A 13,042-nucleotide genomic window follows, 5' to 3' on the forward strand; every position below is an offset into this window, starting at 1 on the left:
ACTGCAGGGTGCCTCCCTTCATGAAGCTTACAGTCTTCTGGGTAAACAGACAGAAATCAGCTACAAGAATGAACATGCCTTTGCTGCTCCGCCCCCCCCCCTCCAGAGTTTATAGAGGTTAAACAAGTGATAGGCATGAGCATGGGGCATGTGATGCGAGGGAAAGGGGGGATGGGTAAACTGACAATGCATCAAGCTCCCGTAGAGGTTGAGTTTATGTCATAATCACACCTTTGCTCAAATGTTCCTAAGAACATGTCTCCGCTAAGAAGCTGAGCAGGAGACAGGATTGCAGGCTGACATCCCCTGGCCAGCTGTGCCAGCTCTAGGGATGGCCGACTTCAGCATGGTAAGAGGACCCACAGTTTATTTTCCAACGTGTCCTCCAAGCTAAGGGTCTTCCCACCCTCTTGGACTATACCGCCCTATCCCAATGTCAAGGACTGTTGTGGGGTTTTTTTCTTCTTTAAATTAATTTCCTATTCCAAGGGTACATTCTCTTTTCCATCAAATGTGACAGTAACGTAGCCTACCGTTTTGATTTAATGTTCATAATATTTATGGAACACCTTGGCGACCATCCTCATTTCACAGGCAGGGGATCAGATGCAGGGATAACATCAGCTAGCTTGTGGCAGAACTGGGACCTCAACGCCAGGTCTCCGGCTCTTAGTCCAGTGCTTCCCCCACCCTGTCTGAGCCTCCTGGGCTAAACCAGGGTCTTTTCAGGGCCCTGAGAAGCCAAAGTTGGCTGCCTCCTGCTGGCAGGGAGCTCTTTCAGGCTTCTGGTTCCACTACTAACGCAGGGGGAGTGAGAAATGAGGAAAGTGGATTATGCACAGAGGCAGTCCACACTGCCATCTCCACACCTCATTGGGGAAGGAGAGGATGGCTTACATATGGGGGGAGGGAGGTATTATGATAACCAATAATTCATAACTGTTGATAAGTGTCAGAAAAGTATTTACTCACATTCATTCCCTGAAAGTCACATTCTCCATGTGTTCTCATTTGTCTTTCAACGATGGCATCAGTCAGGTGGATTCAGCAAAAACTACCAAGGTTTTAGCCAAATGCTGCAGAGGGAGAGAGTTTCATTTAACTTCATTTTTCCAGCCAGGGCTGGCTCCAAAGCGAGTTTTTGGTTTGCTACATGCAAAGCAAATTCCCAGAGGTTTCTGAGACTGCCGAGATCTGATACAAGATGACTGCTCCCACCCACCCACCCACTAATAAGACAGAAAGCCATCCTATTTTTGGTAACAATTAAAGAGCCTCCCCGTGCAAGCGGAACGCTGTTTATTTTCTGTTACATCACTTCACTTTGCCTTTGAAGGCTGGTCTGTGCTCAGTGTTCTCGTGGTGATGCAAGTCGGCTCTCTCCTCCAGCCGTTGGGTCCCTCCCATCACACAGCACCTCACAGGTCTCTTCCCGGAGCAGCGCATTGCTGGAGCGAAGAGCAGCTCACGAATCAGCTGCAGGTCCCCGGTTTGAAAAGCAGAGATACAGAGAGGCAAAGGAAAAGGGTGGACTCCTGTGTGACCTGGTCTCAGAGCAAGACAATCACCAGCTGAATTCCAGAAGCCCTGTTCATGTTTGGGGATATTTTTTCGACTGCATGGAATCAGAGAGAAGCCAAAGGATGGGAAATGCCTGCATCCCCCTGAAAAGAATCGCTTATTTCCTATGTCTCTTATCTGCGCTTTTGCTGACTGAGGGGAAGAAACCAGCGAAGCCAAAATGCCCTGCCGTGTGTACTTGTACCAAAGATAATGCTTTATGTGAGAATGCCAGATCTATTCCACGCACCGTTCCTCCTGATGTTATCTCATTGTAAGGCCCGTAAGCATTTTGATATCTAATTTACGATTTAAAAATTCCAGCCGATGTATTTGGGGCTTTTTGTATGTATCGGTAGGAGGGCATGGAGAGAGAAATTCCTCTTGCGTGCTTGGCCATTTGACAATGCTAACATTTTGCTGCATTTAGAAATTTTGATTTTTATTAGCTGCTATGGAACCTGCTTAGAGACCCCCCAACCCCTGAACATTATTGTGGGAAACCTGTAGCCGATTCATCTCTCCTACTTCATCTGGGAAGGAACAGTATCGTACTTCATAAAATAGTGTCAAAATAGTGACTGTTTTGCTAAACCGGATTAACATAAGGTTTGTTCTGTGTGTGTGTGTGTGTGTCTCTTTGTGTCTGTCTGTCTGTTTGTTTTTTGTTTGTTTTCTTTCAGATCCTTTGTGAGATCTGGTTTTACTGAAATCTCAGAAGGGAGTTTTTTATTCACACCATCGCTGCAGCTCTTGTGAGAAATATTTATATCATGACTATTTTTAATATAGCATATATTTGGATAAGCCCTCTAGTAAAGCGATCTCAATATTAATTTTGTCAAATGTGGCTGTGTTTCTGGAAAGAAAAAGAATATCAGTAAAGTAAGAGGTAGCTGGGTTTGTTTGCGACTTGACATGGGCAGTGCAGGTTGTTTCTTGCAAGGGTAAATTTGCTAACCTGTAATGCTGTCTACTTTCATGGCTATTTATGAAGTTGTTGGAATGTTTGCAACAATGATCCCAATTCCATGCCACTATTTTACTTTCATTTTTGACTTGGGAACTTTGCTTATTTCGCCCTGGAGTTTTTGAATTAGTCCATACAGAACCCTGCGTAACATATGCGCTCAAGATGTTGTCTCCCAGGGATCTGGGGCCGGCTGCTACCCTGTATGATTTACCATGTGGGGAAAAACAAATCCGGGTTCCTTCGAGGTAACTCCTTAATATATTAACTCTCGTGAGATTGTTTTCTAATCTCCTGTAATTTATAACTTACAAGGAGGGAAGGAAAATATTAATATAGGATAGTGCAAAGGATTAGTCTTTGCTGTATGTTTTGAGTTAGCCACGAGGGAACCACATATTCAGTCTATGTCTCAAAACAGTCAAAAAACAATATTCGACTAAGAAATCAGATTTCTCCACAGGCACAATGTCACATGTATAATTTGTTTGGACGTGTAATGTTGGGGCCATTGGAATGCTCGTCCTTAGAGCAGGACCACGTGAGGGTCAAGAGGTCCCCTGGTACTCAGGTATCAGGCAACAGACTAGGGTTGTAGTGACATGGGTCCAGGAGGAAATTTAGCCAATTGTCAATCAACTGAGTTTTGGCTATCTGAACTGCATGATTCAAGACCCAAATTTTTTGCTTGCTTGTTTTTTGTTTTCTTGCCTTAATTGGCCATCTTGGCTGTTTTAAGTTATATATAGAGAGACAAACAGCATGATTTGAAATTGGAGAGACCTGTGTAAATCTAACCCCACTATTCATTAGAAACTAGACATGGAATCTTGTGCAAATGACTAAATCTCTCTGAGCCTCAGTCTCCTCATCTGTAAAATGGAGGTGATAATGCATTGAAGGAGTGTTACCAGAGATAATCAAGATTTAAGTAGATAAAATGCTTGGCATCAGGTATGAAAAATTGTTTACACATTTTACAAAAGGTGGAGGTTTAATTTTTTACATAAAGCTATAAAGCTAAAAAAAAAAAAAAAAACCTCGGTTAAATCTGTTAATATATTGCTTTATCTATATGAAATCCCAAAACTGGTTTGTCTATGTCATTGATTCACAAACCCGATCAGGTGTTATGACATTATGTAACAATGTTGGCTAATGTCTTTCTACCAGCTAATGTCTTTGAGTGATACACAATTGAGTAGAATATTCTTAAGGGATTTACCTGATTGATGGCTAGTGGTGTGATTAGGGGAAGTGTTTACACATCAAACAGACCCAAAAAAGAGTCAGGCAAAGAGCACATGAAGAGGCAAAGTCTCCAGTGCTGGAATCCTTCCATAGCGTAAGAATTGGTTGTATCTGAAAACGCGATACATTGTGCTTCTGTTGTCCACTTGTTAAATAAATAAATGGCTCATTTAAAAAGCATCCTTTTGATGAGCTGAGGCACCTCCTTCCCCCCAGGATAGTTAAATAGATCAGTCCTTAAAACTCAAGAAGGGTCAGTCAACACATACCAATATTCCAACACTAAATAGACATTAGCTGTGACACAGAAAACCTGGATAGAGCAACCCCATCAGTCAGAACGCCCCTACTTTGTTTTTGCTGGAGGACCAGCCTCACAGGCACAGATGCCGGACAGTGTTATAGGAATAGTTACCGGCTGCTGCGGGGTAATGTGATTCCACGTATTTAGAATCACAGAGGGAAGCCAAGGAACTGGTTTTTAAATAGCCCACACCGAGTGTGTGCCATGCCCCTGTGTCCCATGCTCTGAGTTCCTATGGAACATTCCAGCCCTTATTTCTAAAAGCAGTTCAGGTTTCAGAAATAACAAAAGGGCGAGTGATTCTTGCCCGGTATGTCCTTACTTAACTCACATTGGGTAACCTCAACATGGCAGACTTGTGCCAGGGCAGAGCTTATGCAAAAATGTCAGGTGTCAAAGTTTGTCTCTGATCTCAGGACCCTGTTTCCTAAAGATTTTGCTCCCTATTCTTCCTGCCCAATGTTCTCTGCTTCCTGCTCCTCAGGAAAGGGTCTAATAAGCTGATTTTCACTGAGCAGGAAATAAATTCTAAGGCTCCAAATACGAATTGTGCCATAATCATAACATTGATGGGACTAGATGGTTCACAGACAGGAAGAGTTCTCCTATAGGGTAGGGCCATCCAGTGCCCTGAAAAACCCATGTGGGCTGCCAACTCCCCGTGGAACATGAAGACAAAGGGGCCTGAATTTGCCTTTGCATGACTTTTGCCATCAAACGAGGCCGGATCACACCAGCCATTGCTTGTGTTTTGCAATGAATTCTAAAGCATTTGTGACTGTGGACTGACCTGTCATATCCTGTGAAGATGCAAACTTCAGACTCAGTTCTGCTTGATTGACACACAAACACAGTTGGTTTCTTGCTCTGTTTTTGAAAAGGGAAAAGAAATGACCCATTCCCATCATCCACGCTAACAATCTGATAATTTTGTTATGGCTTTTTCAGACCTTCTGCAGAAGCATGATGAGAAGTACTTTTTGAAATGTCAGCTCCGGGTAGTGAGGGAAACGGACGCAGTGCCTCCTTAAGTTGCATACCGTGTTTTGGGGGAAAAGATCCTGGTAGGCCATGGCTGGCAATGTGCATTGGAGAGCAAGAACAGCAAAAGCCCAGACTCTGTAGAGAGGAGAGAAAGAATAGAATTATCACCAAAAAAAAAAAAAAAAAAAAGAAAGAAAATCATCAAATTAGTTGTACAAAACATTTTTAAAATGTCTTATTTACAGTTTTTAAGCAGCAACAATAACAAAACTTTGCCTAAGAAAATGCAATTTCATTCATGTTTTCCATAGGGCCAGTCATGAAGCATAACCAAGGAGAATGATTATTCACTTGGGTTTGATTTTAGCGGTGGAGAACAGTGCTTGGAGTGAATGCAATTTACAGAAATGTGTTTTCACACATTAAAGCCCTGTTCTTCTCAATTACAGACTGAAATCCCCAATGATAAAGGCTCATTCCAGAAGTAAAATTCTAACTGAAGAGTATAAAATGTGGCCACATTTCCATTCATTTATAAAATGTTTAATAAACTAAATCCCTCCAATTCTTATGAGAGTGCTATATGCAGGGAATAAATTACAGGGTTGATTTTAGTATCCTGCTATATATATAAGAATTCAGTGTGGTCAGAAAAAAATTCTACTTATTCCAATGAGATTTGATCTTGTTTGAAGCAATAGAATTGATCCTTGTGGGGGAGAAGATATCAAAAAAATCACTATTTCTTTTCTTAATCCACAATTGGCACACAAGTACATAGTCCATAAGAAGTAAAAAAACTAAATAAGGAAAAAGCAAATACCATGAACAAGGTAAATAATAAATCCATCCTTATTAAGTTTTTATCGTTTAGTCCTTCAAAATATTCTTTGTCTGGGAAAATATATCCATGGTCTATCTCTTCTTTGCAGTGATCAGCCCCCTTTCATCCTTAGGTTACAAGATTAAGAAAAATGTAGCACTCTTTTTTTTAATTTTTTTTAATGATTATTTGTTTTTGAGAAAGAGAGGGAGAGAGAGAGAGACAGAGCACAAGCAGGGGAGGGGCAGAGAGAGAGGGAGACACAGAATCCGAAGCAGGCACCAGGCTCTGAGCTGTCAGCACAGAGCCTGACACTGGGCTCAAACTCACCAGCCATGAGATCGTGACCTGGCTGGGCGCTTAATGACTGAGCCACCCGGGCACCCCATATGTAGCACTCTTTGATGAGTACTCAAGCCAGACCTAAAAGCTAAGAGGGCTTCTAGAGGAATTATTTGCTGGCTGTGGATGAGCCTGTTTTGGTTTATGCCCAGCTGATGCCCCTCCCCCCCACAATAGACCAAGAAGTAAAAATTTCAGCCAGCTAACTAGGTTGTTCTGTCTACAACTTGCCTAAGGACCATAGATCTGATTTTGAGCTTTTTAATTAATTAATTGTCGTGACTGCAAGCTGACCCTGTACAACCAATGTTTTCTCTGAAAGTGTATTTCATCCTTTCAATTATTCAAGCAAGAAACTTAGGAGTTACCTGCCCCTTATCCCTCACTGTCCACTTCCAACCAGACAAGTCCTCTCTCAAACAGGATGAGAACCTGCCACCTCTTCTTCACCCCAGGGCCATGGCCCTGAATGAGGCTGCAATTCACCCCTCAGGCCACTGTGGGAGTTTGTGCACTGGGTGCCTGTTTAACCCTCCTCCATTAGTGTTACTTTCCTGAAACACAGATCTCATCAAGTCACACTTGTGCTTGGAAATGTTTAATGTTTCCCTAGAAACAGAGAAAGACTGAACATCTGAATTGGTATTAATAGAATTTGGCTATTGGTCCAGGGTCATCTCTCGTAATATTGACACCACACATACACACACACACCCACACACACACACATTCTCTCTCCCTTGGCTCCATTTATACCAGACTGAAGTACCTCATTCCCTGACCTCTATTTTCTCAAGCTCTATAGATTTTACAGATGTCTCTCGTTCTTCCTGTCACTTACTAGAGTTCTTTGTGCTTGTATCTGCCCCATGTCTCTGGACATCATGGAGGGTTATCAATAGCCAAGGTCCTACAAAAGAGCCCAGATGTTGTAAGTCTGGACTAAGCATGTTATTTGTTGGATTCAATCCATATTTCCACAGATTTTATGCTTAATACTCTTGCTTTCCTATCAGTAGATAGTCACATCCTTTTTCATGTTCGGTGTACCCTATCAGATTTCACATGAGCTAATTGTGTGGAGAGCTAGAAAGTGAACTGAACCAAAAAAGAAAAAAAAGTGAAGAAATTTTCTTCAGCCTCAGAATAAAGGTGTTGTTCACCGACTCAGTTCCCTCCTTTTTTAAAAAAATTTTTTTTAATGTTTATTTATTTTTGAGAGAGATAGAGACAGAGCACGAGCGGGGGAGGAGCAGAGAGAGAGGGAGACACAGAATCTGAAACAGGCTCCAGGCTCTGAGCTGTCAGCACAGAGCCCAACGCGGAGCTTGAACTCACAAACTGCGAGATCATAACCTGAGCTGAGGCCAAAGCTCAACCAACTGAGCCACCCAGGTACCCTCTCAGTTCCCTCCTGCATACTGGCACCTTAAGTTGGGAATCGTCCCCCTTCCCTAGGAACCAAGGACTGTTCCTACAAAGAGAGTAATGGTTGGGTGATATTCTCTCAAGCCAAAGAGAAGCTCCCCAATCTGTCCTAGGGACCCAGGTTGACCTAGAAAGTGTGGGATAGAACACAATGTGGGGAGCCCCTGGCTCTGAGGTTCAGGTTACTGGAGGACTTCTACCCTCCTCCCTCCTGAAGACCTAGATATAGACTAAATTTGAGTGGGTCAGGCAGAGAGTCTAGTCAAGAAACTACCTTTCCTTTGGGACCAGAACAAAATAGTGGAAGGCAGACTGCGAGGCACGGCCACATCCTCTTCCCCAGGAGAGGCCAGGGCCAGTAGAAGTTTACCTGGAGACCCCGTCCTCCCTGTTCTCTGCCACTTCACTTTCTTTATGCTTCCCCCCGCCGCCCCAGCCCGTCTCTTCACACCTACTCCTGGGCTGTCCCAATCCTCTCTTCTGTGTCAGGTGTGTTATTTGTACATAAAAATTATACTTTAAAAAAAAAAGGAAAGGAAAAAAGCATGGTGTTATGATGTTAAACTTCACCAGAGATTTCCAGTATACCAGAACGTAAAAGGCAAAGCTTTCAAAGCCTTTCCTGAGACGCACTGCCTGAGTCTCTTCTGTCCCACTTGGACTTCTACTAGGCCTTTGACATGTAAGAAATCAAATATTTCTCCCAGGTTCTCTATTGATTCTGGAGGTCAACTAGCTTCTCTCTTATAAAGGGTAAAATTCCCCCATTATCCTGTCCAACAAGACATCCAAAGGGAAATGTTGCTTAAGCTTAAAGAGTATGAAGATGAAAAAAAAATTCATTAACATAGGGTAATTTCCTTTTTGACTTATTTATATTTGCTTAGCTAAAAGTATTTATTCATTGCATCGTGGCAAGCAGTAACAAAATGAAAGCAAAAGCTTCCCATTTCATAAACACATTTTTGGATTCTGCTATGCAACAGGCATAGCATTGGACTTTGTTAGGGACACAGAGATGAGTGTCACCTCCCTCCCTGACCTGATATGGCAGCTCTCAGTTAACAGAGATCCCTAATAAGGTAAATTATAATTGCCTGATTTTGAATGTATCATAATGTAGTCTCTTTTTTAAACAATTTTATCGTAAACTAGTCTTTAAAAAAATTTTTTAATGTTTATTTATTTTTGAGAGAGAGAGAGAGAGAGAGAGAGAGACAGTACATGAGCAGGGGAGGGGCAGAGAGAGAGGGAGACACAGAATCGGAAGCAGGCTCCAGGCTCCGAGCTGTCAGCACAGAGCCTGATGCAGGACATGAACTCACGAACCATGAGATGACCTGACCCATGAGATCAGGACCTGAGCCAAAGTTGGATGCTCAACTGACTGAGCCACCCGGGTGCCCCTATTGTAAGCCAGTCTTGATTGGCTTTCTCATTTTGTTCAAAATGATATCCAGTTGATTGGTGATGATGGTGACTTGTGCCAACTGTTGAGATATAGGCTACAGAATGATTGAAGGGGCTTTGTGGTGACAGCTGTGATATCCAAATGGCTAACCCTGGAGAGCTGGCAATGTGGCAAGTAGCAAAGAACACAGGTTTTATGGTGAAATAAACATGGGTTCGGTTTCCACTCTGTTGCTTAGTAGTTCTATGAGTTGGGGCAAGTTTTATCAAGCCTCATTATCTGCATCTGCAAAATGGGGACTAATCATAGATTGCACAGGATTACAGTAAAGATTAAATGAAGCAATAAAGCAAAAAAAATTTTCATTCAAAAATGAAAAATAAAGTACTTGGCACTGTGCCTGTAAGTCAATATTAAATGTTAGCTTTTATTATAGTTTTTGAAAATCACTTTAGTATATATGGGGCTGAAGCGAGCACTGAAAATCACTTTAATTTGACTGACCACAACATTAGATTAGCATCCAATTGTATGGGCTGGGTTTGCTTAGGATCCTAGATTCAAAATTTTGTTGTTCTACGCGTAGGTCTCCATCAGAACCTGCTAAGAAATCTTTCCTTCAAATACTTCTGACAGAAAACATGAACTATTTACCTTTCTTGGGGTCAGGGACAGAGAGGAAGCAGAATGCTGTCACTTCCTCCTCATGAAAAAAATGCACCACATTTTGTAAAACATGATTTTGTTCAAAATAATGAACACTGACCAGTATTCAGATGAGTGGTTCTGTGACAGGATAGAAAGAAGTCTGCGCTAGAAGACATTTGTTTCAATCCAGTTCAGCCATTAATGAGCTTTCTGAACTTGGGTTGGTCACAAAATGTCCATGGGCCTCAGATTTTATATGTAGAGAATACCAGAGATAGACCAATTATGGTTCTCAAACTCAACTGCCAGCGGGGGTTGGGTGGTAGCATAAATAAAGGAATCAGCTGGGTATAAGACCTTAGGGCCTGGTAGTGACTGGGGTAAACCAGAGAAGACATGCCTTGCCTAAAAATGACATCCTCTGCTCCAACTGATTATTGCTGATGAGAATATGGTACATGAACATGGGGTCATATTTTCCTTATTTTCAGGAAAAGGCAAAAATCTGGAAGCAGATTTTTTTTTAATTTTTTTTAATGTTTATTTATTTTTGAGACAGAGAGAGACAGAGCATGAATGGGGGAGGGGCAGAGAGAGAGGGAGACACAGAATCAGAAGCAGGCTCCAGGCTCTGAGCCATCAGCCCAGAGCCTGACGCGGGGCTCAAACTCACGAACCGTGAGATCGTGACCTGAGCTGAAGTAGGACGCTCAACCGACTGAGCCGCCCAGGCGCCCCTGGAAGCAGATTTTTTTAAAGGATAAACACCAAATAAAATGTAAGTTGACATTTTGAAACCTTTACATTCAATTAACTAAGGCGTCTTCCTGGCTTAAAACAATTCTATTGTATTCTGTTCTATTCTACAAATAGAGTTACTTTAAATTATAATATAGAAAGTGGTCTTGTTAAAGAAATGGACAAAATTTATTGTATCAGTTCTAACAAACCAGTAAATTGGATTGTTAAATGAAAGAGCCTCATAATATGGAATTGACTATTATAGAATCATTATTAAAATAATAATGTAGTTCTCAATTTCTCATGGTGGCTGATGATAAAACAATATTTCACTATCCCTCCCATGGGCAGGGACTAGAAAGGAATTGTGCCTGTTTGCATGGCGAGATGGCAAGTGTTTGCCTGTGTCAGGTGTGATTAAAAAGCAACGAACCTTTAAAAAAAATAAACAGACAAGAATTTGTATGTACAAATAACTCTGGAGTTGCAGCGAATTCCTGTGGAAGGTCATAGATTCCTCCCTTCTATGCTTCCATGGCAAAGCATTTCTAGGTCCTTCTCTGAGAATTGTCTTTGCTGCCACTTTACAAGCCATGCAGTAAAACCAGGCAGTCTTTTTAGGGGGTTTTTGTCATTTTTGAATCGCCTGATGCTAAGCACTTTATAGATCTCTCTCTCTCTCTCTCTCTCTCTCTCTCTCTCTCTCTTTCTCTCTTTTCTTTAACTTCATCATCACAATAACCCTATGAGGGCGTATGATTACCTCCATTCCACAGAGGAAGCACTGAGTCCTAGAAGGGTTTTAGGTAACCTCCTCAATGTCTCACCCTTCCTAAGTGGCACATCTGGGGTTTAAACCCATGTCCTCACTTTTAATTACTTTCGTCTACTTCCTCTTGAACATGAATCACCGGGCTTGACTTTGCACAGTTCTGTTCCCAAAATCCAACCCCCTCTCAAAGGGTCAACCTTTGCCATTAATGAGGGTATTCAGGGGAATGTGTCCTGATTCCTGGACACAATTAATGAGAAGGAGTTTCAAAAGCCCTTTGAAAGAGTGGCAGCATTACTGGCAAGAACATTTCGTTTCCCTAGGATTCAACTCTCATTTGTATGTGTAAGCTCTGGTCTCCTTACTTGAAAAAAAGAGAGAGAGGAAAAAAATAGTAAATGAAAAAGGACTTATATACTTTAAAGTTATGCCTTAGACCAGTATTTTCTAAACCTGTGTCCTGTGGAACAACTGTCCTGAAAGAAATGCGTCTGTGCTCAAATAAATTTGGGAAACTGCACTTTTTACCCCCACCTTGACTATTCACAGGCACTTGGGCTTAGAAAAGCCTCTGGAATTATTTCATGTCATTTCACTTTTCTTAACATCTCATAGGATATTGGGAATCTATGCCTTTGGTATGCATATTATTTATTAGATTAATTATTTGTACCCCACCTTCTTTTAGAAAGCCTTGCTAGCAGTGCTTAGGCAGATACAAAGAATTCCATCTTGGAGGATACATGAAACCATTTATCTCCATATAAGGCCTAACTCAGACCATCTTGTTAGTGTGGATTCATCGGGTGTGAGATCTGGGAGGACGCCTCCCTGCCACACTGTCCACCTGGTCAAGCAGCTTGGCACACACAGCTTCTCTGGCACCTCCCAGTGGGTGCTCCATCTTCCTGAAGAAGTAGATTACCACTTGCAGCATGTTAAAGGAAAAATGCCCCTGAACTTAAATCTACACTCTCACCGTTTTTGTCTGGAGCAGGTTCCATCACAGCTATTTCCCAAATGGCTAATCCAACATTTCTGTGGGTATGTTCCGTGGAATATTCGTTTTACATAAAGCTCAGTGATAAAAGGGTCCCATGATCAATAAAATTGGGAAATTGCATATTTCATTCCCTTTTGAAGAGTCTCTGTTTAAGGATAGAAAGATCCGTGTAATTAAGATTATCTTCAATTATCTTCACTTACTCACTTTTCCCAGACTTATTTGGATTATTGTTGTTGTTGTTGTTCATGTACAATCTCTCAACCCTATAAAGCCTCATATTTCAGGGAATATACTCAGGGAATAACTGGGCAAGGCTGTTCCAGATTTGTAGCAGATAAGTGGGCAGATCTGATGGGATTAAAAAGAGGAAGCGTGGCCTTGCCTATGACCATTACCAGTCTAAGCACAGAATCCCAGCTCTGCCAGTTACAGGCTTCAAATTACTTTACCTCTCTCACTTTGGTTTTTCTTTATATTTTAAGAGGAGAATATAAAACCTAAATTAAGTGTTCATTTTAAGATTAAAATGAGTTAATAGATGGCAAGCTGCTGAAGATGAGGCTTGTCACAGAATAGGCTTAAAATTTAAGTCCCTTCTCCTTGGTGCTTCAAGACCAGGGCAATACACGCTGAATTTACACACAACATCAGGAGGATGGGCTGTTGACTAGTAATGCCAACTCCTAGAAAGGAAAAGTTTGACTATCCTGGGATGAGAGGTAATAGACTATAAAAGCAATGAGGTAGATCCATGCTCTAATCTTTGCTAGTATGCATGCCAAGAATATTCCCAAGGGAATCC

The 13,042-nt window shown here is 41.7% G+C and overlaps 1 protein-coding gene across 3 annotated transcripts in view; it reads left to right on the forward strand.

The window, feature by feature from the left end:
• Positions 1–1,366: 1,366 nt before the first annotated feature.
• LGI1 (leucine rich glioma inactivated 1) overlaps positions 1,367–13,042 on the forward strand; it is a 38,797-nt gene continuing 27,121 nt past the window's right edge. For all 3 annotated transcript variants that reach the window (XM_042908441.1, XM_042908442.1, XM_042908440.1), the window contains exons 1-2: positions 1,367–1,834; positions 2,244–2,315. In XM_042908441.1, the coding sequence (XP_042764375.1) occupies positions 1,620–1,834; positions 2,244–2,315 (287 nt within the window). In that variant the 5' untranslated portion in view covers positions 1,367–1,619. The remainder of the gene's footprint in view (positions 1,835–2,243; positions 2,316–13,042) is intronic.

The sequence above is a fragment of the Panthera leo genome, chromosome D2, assembly GCF_018350215.1.
Source record: "Panthera leo isolate Ple1 chromosome D2, P.leo_Ple1_pat1.1, whole genome shotgun sequence".
Taxonomy (NCBI): Eukaryota; Metazoa; Chordata; class Mammalia; order Carnivora; family Felidae; genus Panthera; species Panthera leo.